Source organism: Dermacentor silvarum, chromosome 11 (genome assembly GCF_013339745.2).
Source record: "Dermacentor silvarum isolate Dsil-2018 chromosome 11, BIME_Dsil_1.4, whole genome shotgun sequence".
In the NCBI taxonomy this organism is placed as follows: domain Eukaryota; kingdom Metazoa; phylum Arthropoda; class Arachnida; order Ixodida; family Ixodidae; genus Dermacentor; species Dermacentor silvarum.
This window is the reverse complement of record NC_051164.1, coordinates 81,692,517-81,712,596: the sequence shown is the minus strand read 5'-3', so window position 1 is coordinate 81,712,596 and position 20,080 is coordinate 81,692,517. Positions and strand designations below refer to the sequence as shown.

Genomic DNA, 20,080 nt, shown 5'->3' with positions numbered 1-20,080 from the left:
GGTTGGGGATGATTTTCTCCGCCACGGATGCCGGCATCCACGCCGACGCCGGATTTTTTGCGACATTGGGACCCTTAACGCTATCGCGTTAAAATGAAGGATTGGAGCGGGCGTAAAGGGATAATCAGCGCAACGCGAAACGGCGAGAGCCGCTGTATCACCCGTACCATGTGGTTGATGGCCGACGCGACCTGCGCGAACACGATGCGCGCCTCTTCCTCCGGGTAGCGGCCGTCACTGGTGATCTTCTGGAAGAGCTCGCCCCCCGGTGCGAACTCGAGCGCCAGGTGCACCCTGCTCAGCGTCTCGATCACCTCGTACAGCCGGATCACGTGCGGGTGGTGCAGGGACTCCATGCTGGCGATCTCGCGTGCCAGCATGCGCTGCGTCTTGGCGTCCAGCTTGCTCTTGTCCAGTATCTTGACGGCCACTTTCTCTGCGCCGAGAGTGTGGAGGGTGCGGAGGATGCAGCGGAACACAGCGTGAGAGATGCGCAGAAACGAGCAGGGATATAGAACAAAGCAAACCATAGAACGAAGTAAACAGTATTTACACGCACACGCACGCACGCACGCACGCACACGCACGCACGCACGCACACGCACGCACGCACGCACGCACGCACGCACGCACGCACGCACGCACGCACGCACGCACGCACGCACGCACGCATACATTCCAGCACTTCTACCTGTTCGTAAAGTTTTCCATTTTACAAGAGCGTTCCACACCTGTTCTAACGCGTCACTGCGTTGGTCTTGACCGCAGGGTATCGCTAAAAAGCTGCGCTGTAAGTTAGTTCACTAATGAGCCACTCTTTTCTAGCCAATAGTCAATATACCCTAGAATTGCTGTTCAAACGGAAGGCAGGCGCATACCTTTGACGAGGCAGTGGACGGCCACCTTGACTTGGGAGAAGTTTCCGGTGCCCAGTTCTCCTCGGAAACGGTAGAAGCCCACCCTCCTTCCCAGGTCCACGTCCTTCTGCCACCGACTGTCGTTGGTCAGCGCCTCCAGTAGCCGCTGGTAGGGCGACACACTGCAAGAGGTCACCGTCGTCGCGGAGCTCCAATCTGCATCCGTTAGCGAAGCTATGTCAGCGCTTTCGCTTGAACCAATCAATGCTCACTATAACGTATACCGCATCTGTAATCTAAAGCAGGAAGAAATGCTAGCGTTAGTAGCGTTTCCATTCTTTGTTGGTTCACCACCAGAGAAGTGAAAGTAGGAGAGAACATACTACGGGCTGCTTTTAGGTTATTGTTATTCGGAAAACTGAGTTTTAAGTCCAAGCAATGCTGCTGCCTCTCTTACAAAAAAGCACGGGTTCCACAAGTTTCAAGCAATCGAACCACATAAAGCTTATGTCTGATGTACTTTTGCTGTGACGTTGGTTTCACCGGCGTGTCCTGTCTCCACCCCCTTTTATTTTCTGTGCTATGCACGCCAGGATGCGCATGCCGGTTTGATGGTGCTGCGCTTATTGAGCGGGTCGCGAAATGATAGCGCCGACGGCGGATGACCCAAAGCCGACAAAAATACGCCAGGAAAGCGCCCGTGCGAACTGAGCACGGTGTGAGCCCGTGTGAGCTGAGTATCGCCGCATGATGATACTCCAACGGCTTCTTAATTTAATCTATTTCAGGTTTAGGCGTGTTTCTTCATCACAACCTCTAAAAAGTTTTCTCACAGAGGCGTTTTGGGCTGGTGGCAGCTTATTGTTGTGGCATACGCGCGCCGACCTATAAAATCGCGCGCGGAGGCGAGGCAGGCGGCCTATAAATTTTCAACGCTTCAAATTGATTTTGACGGCATTGAATGTCTTCCATACGTGGCAGTGGCCTGAAAGTACCGGACGGTGACTGGTATCTACGTGCTGCAAATTTCATTGCAGGCGCACTCGCTCAATGACGCAGACCTTAAGTTGAAAACTGCAGACAGCGTGATTTCCAAAGAAAGTGGCGACCCGGTTTCGCCCATGCAAGACATGATTATGATCCCTCCCCCCTTGCACAATACATTGCACATTGCCTTCTAGATGTTTTTTTTTCGAAATTCACTCGGTTGTGCGTACGCAAAATATTCATTCTGGGTGTGAATGTACGGTGCATGTGTATAACTGTAAAGAAGTGGTTTACTCATATCCTTGTCATCCGCTTTGGAGGAATTTGACGTTCAACTGATCTGGACCTGTGTGTCGTCCCAGACGGCCGAAAGCAGCCTCGAGGTGTGTTTCGAAATCACTGAGATTGCGGGAAAATACCGGACGCGGCTACAACATGGCAATGTACTACACGTAGTTCCATCTTCATCTCTGCGTTTAAGCAATGAATATACAGTTTTTACCGTCGCAAACATGAGGAGATGATGGAGGTAGTTATTTTTTTTTCACGTACATGGAGACGCAGCATTTGGCATCTAACCGGGATATTTAAATTTAAAGAATTGTTTTCCGAGTTCAAAACATAACAGTAGACAATAAAAACCACCTTGAAGACCGATTGTATCCCATAGTTTTGTTAGAGTCTCGGGAGGTTAACACAGAATACTTCTATGGCTATAGGGATTCAGCCGACTTCCCCTCAAAGTAATCTGTACTGGGACTCACGTCATCGCCTGCGCGCACTTGAATCAGCTCGGAAAAACTTACAACAAAGGCAGCATCTCAGACATCCCCCTGCTACTGGACTGTGCTTTCGATGCCTGCGCCCGTAGACGAGACGATCTTTGTGCGCTTGGGGTTCGTGTGTTAAACGTGCGTTCTGATACTTTCTTTTTTCAGTGAGTAACGAATTTGGGAGTTGGGTATAGCCGGCTCTGACGTAGCTTACCTTCCCATGTTGCTGCATCTAAAAAAAAAAAAAAAAAAGAAGAAGAGAGACATAAGAACGAGGGGAAAAAATCCCCTGCATGTACCAAACAACTAGATCATGATTTTGATGATTGTACCCGTGTTGACGCTGCTTGAGTATTTGTGACATCAGTTAGCGTGTGTAGTGACATTTTAATCTTGCTTTCTCTTAAAGAGACACATAAAGAGATATAAAAAAGAGTTGTACTGTATTTGTGAATAATCCTTCTACAATACCAGCCATTCGTATCGTGAGAGGGCGCTTGGTAAGCGAGATGAGACGCGAAAAAAAAAAAAGGTGGCGCAACCTTGAAGTCCCCCCCCCCCCCCTCCTGCAGTGACGTCATTGATTTTAACGGTATCAGCTCGAGCCTAGGTAACTTTCTTCATCGGTAAGACGGGACTGTACTGTACTCTAAAGGTACCAAAGACTGAACTTAGCAAGCTTCAAGAACTTCTGCTGGGCCACAATGACCCTGAGTACGAAAAGAAAACGAAATTCGTGACGTCACGCTGACCTACAGACATTGCGGTTTCGGTGCGCAATTCAAAAGCTGCAACTGTGGACTTTTTTTTTCTTCTAATAACCAACCTATATTACCGCAAAATGAGCGCGAATATTGTTTTGAAAGAAAATACTTTATCGTTCTAAACTTATTTACAATTTGCCTCCTTAGTATCCCTTCAATGATTTTTCCCCCCCTCGAGTAGCGTGTTTTGGATTTAGGGATACACCCGCCGCGATGTCGCAATGGCTATGGCGCATAGGGCTGCCGAATACGAGGTCTTCGGTTCGATTCCCGAACGTGGGGACCTCGTTCCGATGGAGGCGGAGTGCGCGATGACGCTTGTGTACCGTGCCTTTGGGTGCAGGTCAAAGAAATCCAGGTGGTCGGAATTAATCCGGAGCGTTCCACTGCGATATTACCCTTAACCAAATGTGCAATTTTATCAATAAATTAATCAATCAATCAAATCTTTATTTCCAACATTTTGTTGCAAGTTGTTGGGGGTCCTTCAGGCGAAAAGCTGTGTAAACAGCTTGAAAGTGCCTGAAGACCCTTTATGACAGCACTACAGACAGCGTACAACAAAATAAAGTATATAAGCGTACATGGGTTGGATTAATCAAAACATATTAGATATCAGTTTGTGCACAACAGTGGTCATTTGACATAGTTATTGAAAAGTAAAAAGCAGAAAAACAACGCAACTTCATGTCATAATGAAAACTAAAGTAAATACCATAAGTATACAAAGAAAGATAGCGATACATTAACAACAGTTTATTAGATATGCGCGCTTGTTTTCACGCACAGGCGTCATGGATCACTGGAAAACAAAAAATGCCGTCTCATTTCTTTCCGGGTTAAGGCATGAACGTCAATACCTTCGTTTTCATATTTATTGAAAAGAGAAGGGACATTGTAGACCAGTGACTGCATTAGATAATTAGTACGCCTTTTCGGGATAAGCCATTCGTCCTGGCCACGGGTGCGTTGGTCACTTAACTGCGTTGTAGTTCTGACAGCGATTTCAGAAGTGAGGAGAACTTTTCAGAGGAAAATAAGTATGAATACAGCAAACGAAAGTAATACACATCAGTAACTCTGATTATGTTAAATTTGGTGAAAAGGTGTAATGTTGTGTGGAGATATGGAACATTGGCTATAATTCGAAGTGCACGTTTCTGAAGAACAAGAAGTTTGTGTATGTTAGTATTTGTAGTGGTGCCCCACACTAGCGTGCAGTAGTTAATGTGTGACGCAAATAGTGCCTGATAAATTTGTAATTTCACGTTTTCCGGAAAGAAATGGCGACATCGTGACAAGGCACCTGTTGCTGATACCAAGGATTTCGACAACATGTCAACATGGGGTGTCCAATTCAGTACAGTATTGAAAACGACACCAAGTACCTTATGTTCGCTAACAAGGTCGACATTTAGGTCGTTCTATACCCAAAATTTAGATTTTGGTATAGCCAGCGCGGGAGGCTTACCCTCGAATTTGATTAATCGAACAACAGTAACAACAGCGATAATAAGATTATTATTAATAATAATAAAAATGAAAGAAAGCAATTTCGCCCGCAGGTAGAAGCAATAATTGATAGCGATGGCAAAGTGCTAAACAGCTACTCGAAGTTAAGGTTCGTAGATTTTTTTATCGGCCGTATAGATTACAGCAAACATACGCTTGCTACATGAACCAACAAGCATTGGGTCACGCGCTCTCAAGCAAACAACATTGGGGGTGCCGGAACATGGCGCGCGGCAAGCCGCTAAACTCCTCGGCTTACCGGTTGCCTTGGCATCCACTGCTTACGACGCGCCGGCCGCTATCTTATCGCACTGGAAGTTTTATACGGAACATCACGGCGACGGCGAAAAGTATCCTGTAGTGTCCATGCAATTGCTGTCGCATTATTAACAATGAAAATTAACAATCACTTTAGCGTACGCCAAAGAGGGTGAAGGTGAAAGCCTGCGCGCTCAAGAGACATTAATTCAATTACTTGACATTCTCATTCGAATGCGTGGTTCCATTTTGTTACTTGTTCTTTTTTTGCGACCAAAGGTTGCGGGCTCGAGTGCCTTAATAGACGACACCTTAATTAACTGTACCTTAAATAAGCTCGCCCTAATTGACTAAAGTCGTGGGTTCGAGTGCCTTAATTAACTCTATATAAATTAACTGTGCCTCAACTTCGCCTTAACGCCAAAGGTGGTGTGTTCTAGAGAGCCTACATGCAAGCGCTGTTTAAAACAGCGCTTGCATGTAGGCTCCCTAGTGTGTTCGACTCTCACATAAGCTTGAGGGTTCCGATTCCCACCGAAGGTCGTGGGTTCGAGTGCCTAAATTAACTCTGTCTTAATTAACACGGTAACGACGGTGAAGCGCGCACCATCAAAATTGTTGGGCGAGAGTTGCTTGCTTACGCATATAGAAGATGACGACGACGGTGACCCGCACACCATCACAATTGTTGGGTGAGCGTTTGTATATATAGGTAAGACACGATGGCCGGGGAGTCGTCGTCGTGTACGATTTCGCTTCGACGACACGGTTATCGCTCAAGGACGTTGAAGGTCGACAAGGTCGAACGATGAGACCCACCTGGCGTCGTGGCCGTGGCAGGCGTGACGGGACCCGGCGCCTTGTTTCCCGTGTCCGAGGTGTGGTTCGCGTTGTTGGAGGAGGCGTGGTGGCGGTGGCTGGAAGGTGGCGTGTCGCTGGGCGAGGCATGAGCTCCTCCGAGCCCGTGGGCGGCGGCCGCGGGTCCCCGGCGGTCAGCGGCGGGCCAGGCCGTCGCCGCTTCGTCCGCCGGAGACACGCGCGCCGCTGGCATCCTGCGTGGTATAGGGACGACGACGTCGAGTTCGCGGCTCGCGAAGATATATCCTCCTAAGACAAGTACTATAATTGCACAATACATTGCACATTGCCTTCAACTTTTTTTGTTTGTTTGTTTCTAAATTCATCAGGAAGCGATGGCGCAAAATAGTCACTTTGGGTATAAAGTAACTGTAAACAAGTGGTTTACGCATGTTCTTGTCATCCGCTTTCGAGGAATTTGACACTCAATTGATCTAGACCTCTGTGTCGTCCCAGATGGCAGAAAGCGACCTCGAGGTGTATTTCGAAGTCACTGAGATTGCGTGAAAATACCGGACGTGGCAGCAACATGGCAATGTAACTATACGCGTAGTTCCATCTTCATATCTGCGTTTAAGCAATGAAGTGCAGTTTTTGCCATAGCAAACACGAGGAGATGATGGAGATAGTTATTTTTTTTTCACGTACATGGAGACACAGCTATTGGCATCTATAACCGTGGTACATATATATTAGAAATTTGTTTTTCAAGTTCATAACGTAACAGTAGACAATGAAAACCACCTTCAAGAGCGATTATGGCCCGTAGTTGTGTTCGGGTCTGAGGAGGTTGTACGGTCACCGTGATTTAATGAGCTCTCGCGAAAAAATACCGAACGTGTCATGCTGGAAACAAGAAGCACAGCGTAACAGCACTGTAACAGCACAGTCTGACAAACTATAGACGCTTCTGTGGAACACTCTCTCATAGACTATCCACAATATTGTTACGTGCAGCTGATGCTCTTTATAATACGATATTATATAATACGCTCTTCATAATACCAAATGTATCGGCCACTGTGATAGTTTTCTGCCCACCGTTGATTAGCCGTCGGAAGATTAATAAAAATCATATTTCACGCTTTGCTCCGTAGCTCCGTCAAGGCTGCTGGACGCTGCAGATTGTAAATCTATTGAACCCACTCTTTTTCTCCCCCGTAACATTGGTGTCTCGGATAAATGCCTCTACGCTCTCACGATTGCACGTGTTGCTCGCCCGCTCGTCGGCTTAACGTTCTAATATTTTAGCAAGACAGGGGGAGCTGCTATACAAAGCACTGCTACGCAGCAGCGAGTCCCGATAACAGATAGCTCTGTAGGACTGTTCGGATATCCTTTGCCATATGTTGTCGAGTAAAGCAAACAAATCTGCGAAGTTCGTTGAGGATTCGCAGGTCGAAATGTTGAAGGTCAAAGCAGTTCCCGGTAGTACACCTGCCCCATCTGCGGCGACCTCACAACTCTTTACCACACCTCCATGGGCATGTCCCAATCCTATCCCCTCACTCACCCCCGTATTCCTGCTGGGAGGCTGCGCTGCCAAACTCGGACCTCGAGTTCCGACGCCGGGTCATCCGGCGAGTTCCAGACATCGCGCGGCTAACAGGGGGCTGTACTGAGGACTTCTGCCCATGAGGACTTCCACCCGACCTCAATTCAGCAAAAGTTTTCTCTCTCTCTTCTGGTTATAGGTTGAGGGCAGAAATCTTAAAAAATCTTGGGAGGGCAGAAATATTTTCGTTAACATTGATTCGGCTATTTCTCTCCCTTGTAAGCTTCCCCTGCTTCCACGATGGGTGCTCGTCATTACAAGGGAGGGAGAGAGAGAGAGAGGAAAAGAAAAGGCGGAAGCTTGCACTAGGCCGCGCAAAGCTCAAGACACAGCGAAGCTGGCCTATTGATTGCGTCTCTTGGTTGCAGCTGTAGCTAGGCCATTCTCTCTCTTTCTTTTTCTTTCTTTCTTTCTCTCTATTTCTTTCTCTGTCTTTCTTTCTTTCTCTTTCTTCCTCTCTCCTTTCTCTTTCTTTTTTCTCTCTCTCTCTCTCGCTCTCATTTTCTCTTTCTTTCTCCGAAAGGAAGTTGTGTGGCAATCGTCAGTACAATGCAAGCATATATGGTTCCCATAAATGCACGTTCTGCAAGCGTGGCTGTATAGCGCAGTGGTTATGACGCTCGCCTTCGGACCGTGGGTACCCGGGCTCGAATTCTGCCTTGCCAAGAACGTTCATTTGTTTTATTTAGCGTTGACAAGCCGGGATGACGTCACGGCGCATGCGCAGTAGCGCGCAGCTGGCGAGAGCTGGGCAGGCCGTGTCTGCGTGGTGTCGCCTGGTTGCCATGGCTACGGCGCGGCAGTTTCGTGCCACACGTACAAATTACGGCTGGCTTAAACTGCGGAAGAAGACCACGCTCGAGCCAATGCTGATGATGATAATTTCGTGACAAATTACGGCTGGCTTAAACTGCCAATCCCCCCTCGTGGGTACGAGCCATGTTATGAGGCAACAACAACAACAACAACGGCTGGCTTAAACAGCTTGGCTGTTAAAAAATTCAGAGCCCTTCTCCTGTCGAGAAAATGGGGCTAAGCGAAGCTTGTGGCAAGACGACACTGTCGCAGGCGTTCCGCTACGTTTGCCCTAAATTCAGAGTCATCGGCTCTTCGCTGACGTTTCGCCTGGGCTTCGGAAGCCCTCACGCTAGGATCGGACGACGAGCTATCGCTTACCCCCATTTTCTCGACAGGGGAAGGGCTGGTGATTTTGTCACTTCGGGTCCCACGTGGGACAAGGGTAGTTCAAGGGCGCGTTACAGGTCCCCGAACCCACAGGGGTATGTGCCATTGTGCTTGGACCCTTTCCGCACTATCACCAGGATCGGCCGACTTTTCAGCGTGACACCACCACCACCGCCGATACTTGCGAGTCTATAAAGCTTCGCTTAAAAAAAAAAAAGAAATGGCCAGGTTGTTTACCAGCAAGATGTCTAGTTGGCTACCCTACTTTGGGGGAAGGGAATAGAAAGATGAGAAAGAGAATGCGGTGATTATGTGCAGGTGCGTGTGGAGGTACCCCGCACCTCCACCAAAGAAAGTTACGTGTAGCTTATGTACAAGCCTATTTACAGTATATTTACACGCAGGCTAACGTTGCTCAAGATGGCCGACCATATATCTATCGCAAACACGTCGTCTTTCTCCTCTTCAGTGCAGCCACTCAGTGCAGCAATCGCATACTCAAAAGCACGAGTTGAACGAGTTACCTACTTATTGGGTGAACTTGTACCCAATTCGCCGTGGTTCCTTAGTGGCTATGGTGTTGGGCTGCTAAGCACGAGGTCGCGGGATCAAATCCCGGCCCCGGGGGCCGCATTTCGATGGGGGCGAAATGTGAAAACACCCGTGTAGTTAGATTTGGTGCACGTTAAAGAGCCCCAGGAGGTCCAAATGTTCCGCAGTCTCCCACTACGGCGTGCCTCATAATCAGATCGTGGTTTTGGCACGTAAAACCCCGTAATTTAATTTTTAATTTAAATAACTTGTACCCTTGAAAGAACAAGCAATGCCAGGATGGAAATGGTATCGGCGAATGCAGTCGTCGTTCGTCAAAATCTGAACTCACAGGCGCGTCCACCGTGCATACACACGAATCACCCTGTTACATTTCAGAATAATCGCTAGTGTTCGGCTATGTACGACAGCATTCGCATCGCGCGCGCAATCTGAGTAAACAGGACCTTTTTGCTTCAGAATCCGCGACGACATTTACGAATCGAAAAATTATTTGGTTTTACGTGCCAAAACCAGGATTTGATTATGAGGCACGCCGTAGAGGAGGAGACTCTGGATTAACTTTGACCACCTGGGGTTCTTTATCGTGCATCCAATACACGGGGGTTCTTGCACTTGGCCCCCATTGGAATGCGGCCGCCACGTCCGGGATTTGATCCCGCGACTTCGTGCTTGGCAGGGCAACACAACGTCATAGTTACTGCGGTGGGTCTGCCGACATTCAACTCCAACTGCAAGCGCGAACCGCCATCGCGAGGTGGAACAGGAGCGTTAGCCATGGCCGAACAAGAGGAAGACGAGGAACAGTGTTGCCTATCAGCAGGCGAACGTAGCCATGAATACAACGCGGGCAATTGCTCCGCCTGAGTGCCTCTTGACATATGCGTCAGACCCCGAGGACGGGGGTGAAATTGCAAGCTAAATATAGACCAGGATTTACAGCGCTCTTAGATGGCAGCCATCATTTGCCGGCGACTGCGGGAACTAGCGGAGAGTACGGCCGAGTTATATCGCTCGGCCTGTTCTTATCGCGTGCTTGCCGCCGATGTTCGCTCGTCATACCTTTTTTTCTTTTTTTTTTTTCGCGTCATCGCTGCTTGTCATCCAACCGGGGGTGCTATTCCGGACACTGTCGAATTACGCCATCTTGTCAGCTCTAATTGGCTGAGAGCAGCGGCTGCTACGGTGTCTCTGATTGACTGAAAACGCCTTCATTACCAAATTCGACAACATGGCGGAATTTGACCATGTCTAGAATCGTACCTCTGTAGTCCAGGCTCAGGCCGCGCCGACAGACGGTGACGCGGTTCGAGGAATTTAGCTCGCTGGCTCTAAACGCCGATGCGAGAGTAAAGAAATTGCGGGGCCAAATTCACAAAGCATTTCGTTCGTAGGGGCTGTTTCCCATTGGCCGGCCGCTTTCGCTAATTGTACGTCCAGCATTACGATTGGCTGGAATTTGCTCTTACCAACAGTTTTAGCGTGTGGAGGCGAAGTGGAGATAGCAGGAGATATAGAGTGTCTACAAGCGACTTACCAGGTCCGCTGATTAAAAAAAAAAAAAAACGAAAAGTGATAGCGCACGTAGTTTTCTTGGCCGAGCACCCAGAATCTTTGTATTTGTAAAAGGTCGAGTGTCCAGACGACTGAGTGCTCTCGAACGAGGCTGACGTTGGATGTCAAAGCTGGTGCAGTGGCAGAGGAAGTGCTCGATGATCTCCTCACTGGTATACAGTGGTCGCATGAGCTATTCGTCGACGTTCCCTCGCTGCTTCCGTTCGTTTGTGATTGTCTGGGTCTATAGCCCCCGTTAGATATTCGGCAGCCACTTTCTTCCCATTTTTTTTTTGTGAAAACGGGCATTAACCTATAGGTGAGCGCAAACCGCTTCTTTGTCGCCAGGTTGCAGCCTCAAGTCGAGACAGATGCTCAGCTGTTCCCGCTATGAAGTCCCCGCGGTGCAACCGTTGACGTGCTGTCCCTAAAGGGAAAGAGGCGCGCGTGGCTGTTTCATAACTCGCTTACACGTAATGCATAGAACCTTGGCAAGACAAAGTTATAACGATGTCGAAATATGCGCAGCTATGGCTTGAGTATAGAAGCTGGACGACGGCCTACACCAACGCCTCCTAGGTAGCACAAGGCCCGTGCACTTCGATCCATGACGTCCGGCCACCTTGCCCGACTGCCATATAATCTAATGGGGATGCTCCCGAGTAAGCCGCGGTAATTTCGACGTCACCGCTTTCGTCACGCCAGGCTTTGACAGCGGAAATTTCGGTTCAACTAGCATGACGTTATAAAGAAGAGTGCACAGGCCTGCATGTCTAGGAGGCGTTGCCTATACGGGATCGGGCATCGCGCACGTGTCGATTTTGAAGGTCATGGTCGCGTACACCTTTGCCTCGAGATAAGCTACCATAGCTGGTACGTCGCAAAAAAAAAAAAAAAAAAAAAAGGGAGGGGGGGGCTCGGAGTTTGTTCCTCCACTTCAGCCACGCTGCACGTTTCAGTGCTACTCTCGACGCCGTAATCTCCGGCGCATGTTCGCTGTTGCGCAGCAGGACGCTTGGGGGCGCCCGTGTAGCCAGTGGCCGTGGATCGCAGGTATTGTACAGGCCACGTGGTGCTCGCGCCTGGTAAAACACGGACCGAAACGCGTTCATGACCGACGCCGACGTTTGGAACCAAGCGGCAGCAATATTGCAAACGTTGTACCGAGTAAAGAAAGAGAGAAAAAAAAACGAAAAAAAAAATGACGTCGAGAAAGCTCCCGAACTGCGCGATAGCATGCACTCCTGTCCTGCCCTACGGTGCTGTCTAAAAACGAAACAAAACGCAACAGGAACGAATAAACAAGAGAATCAAGTAATGGGCCACGGTGCCTCGCGGCAATTTTACACGCTCTGGCGACAGAGGCGGCGTGACGCGGTCACGCCGACGCTGTTTTACAAGCAACCCTGCTATGGCGACCGGATTTACGAAAGCGCTTCTCTCTCTTCTTCTCTTTTTATTTTCTTTCTTTCTTTTTTTTTTTCAGAGACTGCTGAATTCGCGCGGTGACCTATCGCATTTTCCTCACTCGCCAACCGGTCTCGCTTTCTCTTCCCTGCGCTCGTCCAACCCTCCTGCGACGCAGACCCGCGCACTCTGTTCAATCAAAATTAGAACACCTCGTTTAAGCTGCGACGACCTCTCTATAGGTGCGTGCGACAACACGGCTTCTCAGCCATGCGTGCTCCTCTGCCAGCCGTGCCGGTTTTCGCTAAAACGTCCCGTAATCACAGCGCCGCGCGCGCGGTGTCTCTGGACGGTCCCTCGTGAATAATATTCTCATTTCAAAAACTCGAAACCACAATTACAATCTAGTTTATACCTTTTTTTTGTTTGTTTACAGCTATCCCGCATTATGCTCCCATTTTCTTCGTCTTCGCCGCTTGAGCCGTCTCCGACACCTTACTGCAGCTTCCAGTGCGAAGACGCTGCATATATTGATTAGTCACTGAAGTTACTAGTAGAGGACGCAATGAAGGATAAGGCGCATGAAATGATTGCGTAGTAAATCACAATATTCGCACTTTGCGGTGTTCGATAGGCTTGTTACTTTCGTTAAAAAGGGTGTGATGCACCTCTGCGCGACATTTGTGGGCAAGGGGAGTCCATTGTCTTTTGCATCTGTATCCACTGCAATGTCGTCGAAACACGCACGCACAAATTCAATTTGGCACCGTGGAACCGTAAATTTCACGTCACTGCAGGCTGGCACAAGAAAGGGACTTGTGACGCCATCGTCACCTGACCTCGTCATCCTGCAGCGAAGCTGCTACTGATGCCATCGCATCTTCTCGGCCCTTTACAAATTTTAACGTCCCGGGAGCCGGTACGGTCTCTTCGACATTTTGAAGTGGCGCAGATTCCTTAGTTGTCGCCGGCGGGTTGTAGCACATGTGGTATAAAAAAAAAAGAAAAAGAAAAAACGAAAAAAAAAAAAAACCCCGAAAGAACACCTCTTGCCTGGCTGCCCGTCGAACGAAGATTACAGGCTTGCCTTTCGGACGGCTTCGGTGAAATTATATGACATCCCTCTACCGGAAGAGAAGATCACGTGACCGCGGCCTGCTACGTCTGCGACATTCAAAGGCATAAAAGTGCTGCTGCGTTTCTCGAGATGCACCTGCCTGTATGACCGCTTGTGATGACCTGAACCTCAAACGCTCCATTGCGTGTGCGCACGCATGCGTACTGTTAACGTCTATCCTTCTCATCTTTCAGTCCCCTTTTGGCCATTCCCTAGTGCAACATGGCCAACAGGACTCAGCTTTGTTAGCCTCTGTGCCTTTCCCTTATCACCCTTCTCCTTCCCTCGCTCCCCTTATACGACTACCAGCGATTTGTGCCCCTGACGTACGTTAGACTGGAAGGGCCCAAGAACACTGGTCCCCATGCGCCATTGGGCCATGGCGGCACTCTTCATTGCTGCCGCAGGTGGCGCAATCACTGCTGTTGTTTACGAAGGCGAATTGCCTCAGTGGCCGTTTGATAGTGCTCTGTTGGCGCACATGACGAATTTTCTTCCTTTTACGTCTCTGTAGTTATCTATTTTCATTCCAGCCTTCGAGATATAGCAAACCAGACGTGTGTCGTGTGTCTGATTGACCTTGCTTTTTTTTTTCCTTGTTACCTTTCCAAAAGGTATATATATCTCTCTCTATCCCCCTCACACACACACACACACACACACACACACACACACACACACACACACACACACACACACACACACACACACACACACACACACACACACACACACACACACACACACACACGCACGCACACGCACGCACACGCACACGCACACGCACACACACACACAACGAATGAAAGAAAGACAGAAAGAAAGAAAGAACTACCTACTGATGTTTATTGCCTTTTAGTCAGGCCAACCGGACGACAGAAAAGGAACACAGAAAGATGAAGAAATAGATAGGCAGTGTAGAAACCGCGTCTGCCGTTCTGATCAACATATCTTTCCTGCTCGATAAAATGGGAATACACAAGCGGCTTTCCGCTGCACTTTCGAATACGTCACTTTCGTGGGTAACTTCTCGCCCAACGTTCAACTTTGCTATTTCCGCCTGTCTTCTCTTTCGTGACACTAAGTGAGATTGACTCGCCCGTTACACCGACTCTCGCTTTGCGGGAACCATTAGACTGAGTTCACAAACGCTCGCGCTCCGCCGCAGGGGCTTCGACCGGCGGCCGGAGTCGTTGGGTCATTGCGATTGTCAAGCGAAAGGCGCTGGTTCGTCGAGACCTTGGCGCCAGTCACTGTTAAGTGAATACTCGCTTCGGGAGGCAGATTGCTCTGTCTAGCCTCGTTCGTTAGGTCGACCACGTTTTTTTTTTCATTTTCTTTTAGGTTAACCATACATGCAGTTCCCTGTTTTAATACGTCTGCACGGAACAGTCTCGGGTGTTTTACATGTCTTCACGTCGCCGGATAAGCTGAATTTCTTCGTAATTAACACGCATAAACTGCAGTTGACGAGTACACTGGAAAGTTCGCAATGTCAAGTTTGGACTGCAGTCCTCAATTTCAAGTTGCATTCGCAGGCAGTTAACGAAATCGGCTTTATCGCGGAATCCCTGGTCCGTATACTTTTTCTCGCGGGTGTACGTCTATGTATCGGGATCATTCGCGTGACGTATTTTTATCCTTTTCACAGCGTCCACTGCCCTGCTGTAGATAGCTGACGATAAAACGCGACGGTGATGACGTCATTTGGTGCATCTCTGGGCGCATGCACCGTCACGTGAACTGTCACTTCAAGTTAAACCAGCCCCCGGAAGGCAAAACTAGTTTTGGTTTTTAGGAACATGCGCGCTCCTAGCGGTTGCCGGCCATCCTAAGTTATTTCTTTTATTTCTCTTTTTGTGAATCTTAAATCGGGCGAAGCGCGGTAAGGTGGTTGTTTTCGTGCGTCCGTCGAGCTGCCTCCGCTCACTCTTGCCACTCGCTCAGCGATATCACAATTCGGATCGCTCTTGGTCGTCTGCTTCGGTTATCGTCCCAAGAATGAAGATGGGAAAGATAAGACAGAGAGGCTTGATCAGGCGTGCAACGAACGGAAGACGCAGGAAACCGGGCCAACCAAGCGTTAGACGAAGATTGCTAAATCGGGGCATCACGTGTGTTGCGCGGCTCTGTGGTGTTCGAACACAGGGAATTCCAGTTCTGCAAAGTTTTCCAGGTTTCCTAATGACACCAGGTAAGCACGAGTATTTTACCTTATTTTCTGAGCAGCTATTCATTTTGCATGAGTAAGCCAGTCTTGTACAAGCCTGAGTGGACTGACATAGGAGCAGTGTCGCTCGACCCGTACTTCATGACAGCGTCTTCATGGCAGAAGACGCTGTCAAAATCCATGACGTCATGGTGAGCTGGTGCGGGAACTTCAAAGTGGCGTCGCCACTCGCCTCTGTGCTTTTCGTTTTTTTCTGGCTTACCAAGCGGCTTCTCGCGCTAAGAGTGGTGTTTTCGGTATTGTGGAAGGGTAATCTACTGATACAGAAGAAATAATTTTTTCCCTTTAGTGTCCCTTTAAGAACGGCTACGAGTCCATGCTATTCACACGGTTTGTGCGCGAACTGCCTCAGTTGGAGACTTCAAGGGGGACTCCTGCCACGATGTGAGAGACCCGCCGTGTTAGCCCATTGGCTATGGCGTTACGCTGCTGAGCACGAGGTACCGGGTTCGATCCCGGCACTGGTGGCCGCATTCCGATGGGGAGGAATGCAAAGAACGTTCCTGTAAGGTGCGCTGGGTGTCCGTTAAGTAGCCCCCATGTGGTCAAAATTAACCAGGAGCCCTGCGCCACGACGTTCATCATAACCTACTCTGCCATTTGGTGATCTTAAACATCAGAACTTTTTTCTGCTATGAAGACGTGACATTTTTGCGGCGTACTTGACTCTAGATGGCGCTGTCATTGCTGAATCATTATTTATCCCTGCCGCCCACGTCATAGCTGGTTTGTAATGTGTGTGTGTGTGCGCGCGCGCTTCCTAGTGCGTCCACTCCGAAACACGTAAACCGAATAAGAGAAAACATTGTCGGTGAGCGTCCCTTGCTTCTCGTGGGGCGCCTGGATTAGACGAATGCTGTCTTTGTTTGTCCTCGACTAACCGCGTGCGTATGTCACTCAGCAGTCATCAATGTTTCTCTGAAATGAACACGAGAAAAATATGTCGATTCAAAGCGTGAACGTCTTAAATTCGTGCCATTAATGCTGTGCATTATAAGCTGGAGATGACCGATTCAATAATGTTATCTCGTATGCCTCGATATTCGTAGAAATAGAGCCGTAGTACGTGCGCTAGCTCGAACTCGTCACAGCTGACAGTTTTTAACAGCGCAGGCAGGCGGGGAGGCAGGGCAGAATAACGACACGGAGGAGCGCAGTACTGGACTGAGTTAACACTACCTAGATAGCGCAAGGCCTACGCACTCCGATCTATGACGTCATGCTACCTGGCCCGAAACTTCCATTGCCAAGGCTGGCGTGACGAAAGCGGTGACGTCAAACTCGCTGTTCCTTACGCGGGAGCATCCCCATTAGATTCTATGGCAGTCTGGCCAGGTAGCCTGCACGGATTTATTCGAGACCGGAGTCCGCACGCGCATAGAATTACGGAACATCCACCGAGACCGTAAACACCCACACGCGATATAGCGGGTAACAGAAGCCGTATATACCTTCGCTCACCGAAAACAGCCGCAAGCCCGCGGCCCTCTCAGCCCATTGTGTACGGCACTGCTTTTTACGGGTTCCGCCGATTCGGCCGTAACCCTCGCGCCATTCACCGAGCCATGAAAAACGTCGCCGCTTGCAGCAGCAATATAGCAGCAGCGGTCGCGGCTATTTTCTTCAAACAACCGTTCACTGGCTCGACCGTTTTTCGTTGTAGTTAACTTATTTCGGTCCCCCCCCCCCCCCCCCTTCCTTCTTTCCCTCCGGGGTCGTGTTCCTTCTCCACAGGGCACGACGCGTGGGTCGCGTTCATATACCGTGCGCAGTTCCAGGGGCCTAGGCTACGCGTTCTCCAACGACTGTTACGTGCGCCGGCGTCGTCGTCGTCATCATAGTCGGATCCATTAGGGCGGTATAATAGCGTGACGTACGCCGCGTTCGGCCCATGCAGCCCGTTTCCGTTTCGGCCTGAGCGTAGGGGAACGCGTGCTTGCCTTTTTTTTTTTTTTTTCATCGTCTCGGCTTCGTGGCGTGGTCCACGCTGCTTTGGAAGGACGCACGTTACACGGGTTGGCCGCCTGTTGTTATGCGAGCTCGAGAATTTACGCGCATTTCTCTTTGCCTTTACTTTTTTTTTTTTTTTTTTTTGCCGTGCGAATGGACTTGGCGCGCGCGGACGGTAGCCCGGTCGCTGCGGAAGAAAAAGTGGGCCGTAAGCGGGTTGTGAAGGGGGTTGAGGGTTCGCGCGTATGCAAACGAGGTTAGTGCGCGCATACGTGCCCTCACACGTATGATATGCGAATAGGAAATGTGTGAGGAGTGATAGAGAGAAAGAGAGCAGTGATTAACAGAAAGGCAGGGAGGATATCCAGATGTAGTTCTGGTTGGCTAAACTGCATGGGAGAAGGGGAACAAAAAGGGAGAGGGGAGAACAAACCAAATAAACGACGTGCACAATCAAGCGGAGGCAGGCATCTTTCTCAGCCTGTTATGTAGGCCCGTAGACTTCACGAACTTTGGCATCGCAGATATAGACTGCTTCGCGGAGTTCTTTTGGAAGCACTGGCCTATGGAACTACCTTTTCTTATAGCGGACGATTGTGTAGTCTGTAAAAGCACAGAGCACCTCACTTGTCCCCGGGAGCTAGAGTGCGGGGTAACGCGAATGATAAAAATCTGTTCAACAGGAAATGCTTTTTTCACGCACGAAGCGTAGAGATTGAAGTGGCGGCTCGGGCTTAAGGACGCACGTTCGTAACACGAATGCTTAGTGACCCCGGAGGCTACGAGAGTAAGAGGCATAAGCGCCAGAACGTGCCTCTGTGTAGTGTTGTGCGTGGTTGTACAAAACACATTTGCTGCAGCTGTGCCTGGTTTCTTGAAGCACTAAGGACACTAGAATAGTATGACGGCGACCAAGAGCTATAGGCAGTGCTTAAAGCCAGGGGGCGGCTCAGGGGGGCCCGGCTCCCCCGCCGTTTTTTAAAAAGGGGCTCCCCCCCCCTCGGCAGGTCAACTGTGGCACTGCGGCATCCATTCGACAAGCCTTGGAGGTGATTTTATCGATTTTATTACCGGTAGTGCTTTGTGGGGGGCAATAATAACTCTCCAGTTTTCGATTAATAATTTAATGGCGATTAATCGGTTTATGTGGCATGAGGAAAAACAGCACAGGTATCGTCGTACTGCTACGTGCATTTCCCCGAGGCACTGTACTCGCCATCTTTGTTTCACTAAAATTATTGGCACAGCTAGCCTACTGTTTCATGATCCACCTGAGAGAGTGAAACTACCTGCTCATGAATTAGTGAAGGTTCACTTTGGTTTCTTTAGGTTGCCAGTTAATTTTCATTCGTTTAGTTGTGCACTATGAGTGCTGTGCTATACGAAAGACGCATGCATTTCGACCACTTTTGTAGGTAAGTAGGTGTAAAATCATAAAATATGTTAACGCGATAGCGTTAAGGGCCCCGTGTTGCATAAAATCCGGTGTCTGCGTCGGCGGCGTTGTCCGTTAGCGAAAAATCATTCTGAACCACGCATTCCGTACCACGCAGGCCCTCCGCGTGGCGCATGGACGTTAGTACTGAAGTAATTGAATTTCTGTAAGGAAAGTGCGTCAGAAAATCCGTAAAGTACGAGTTACATGCAACCTACAGACATGATGACGTCGGACTGTAATTTGAATATACGAGAAAACATAATTCTGTTACGAGGGCGGAAACTCAAACACAAACCCCTTTTCTAGCTGCAATTTGAGGTATGTCTCAGTGGGAGCGGCGCGCCCAGCTCTGTTTCTTGCAACACATCCAGATGGCGCTCGCCTCCGTGCATCCGTGCGGGGAAAAAACAACAAAGAACCAGAAAGCTCGCCTTCGAGCATAGCGTTCGCCGCCAGCGTTTTCAGGTAAACATTACGGTTACATAAGCTGCAGTGGCCGGGAAGCGGGAGAAGCAGACAGATATCTTTGAATGCTATCGCGTTCCACTCTTAAAGGCGACACTTAAGCGTTGTTGTTGTGTCTGAGGTTGTCTATGAAACAAGGCAACTAATGTGCTGTGCTGTGCTAGACTCCTTTGCTCTGAGATCACATATCTTTTATTCTTTACTTCCCGAGTTATTTTCGAAAAAAAAATAAGTTTCCAAAATGCCAATTTTGCGTGATTGTCGGCACATAAAATAAATGCACGAAATACACTCAAAATAATAGATTTATTTGCAGAACACCTATAAAAATTGTTTAATTCTAGATAAAGTTGGCTTCACCACACCTGCTTAAAGTTTGCTTTTTAAGTGCCAAATAAGAAAGAAAAAGTGAGCATTCCAAACACAACTTCTGTGGCCTTCTAGAGTTTTGACGCAACCCACTATCACGTAGAATCATATAAGTCATGTAGGAAGGCCCTAGTACGGCACACACGGAAGATAACTCGGTTAAGGTTTCGGCAGGTGGTCCTGCCTTCATCGAGTAATCACTCTTGACGAAGGCAGGACGACCATATCAGGGTGTCACAACTATCATGC

General features: G+C 49.0%; 1 protein-coding gene across 1 annotated transcript in view; it reads right to left on the bottom strand.

The window, feature by feature from the left end:
* The window catches only part of LOC119433017 (serine/threonine-protein kinase NIM1-like), an 82,422-nt gene that overhangs the window by 10,473 nt on the left and 51,869 nt on the right, over positions 1-20,080 (bottom strand). The window contains 3 exon segments of the mRNA XM_037700168.2: positions 168-436; positions 879-1,073; positions 5,971-6,203. Coding sequence (XP_037556096.2) covers positions 168-436; positions 879-1,073; positions 5,971-6,202 — 696 coding nt within the window. The 5' untranslated portion in view covers position 6,203.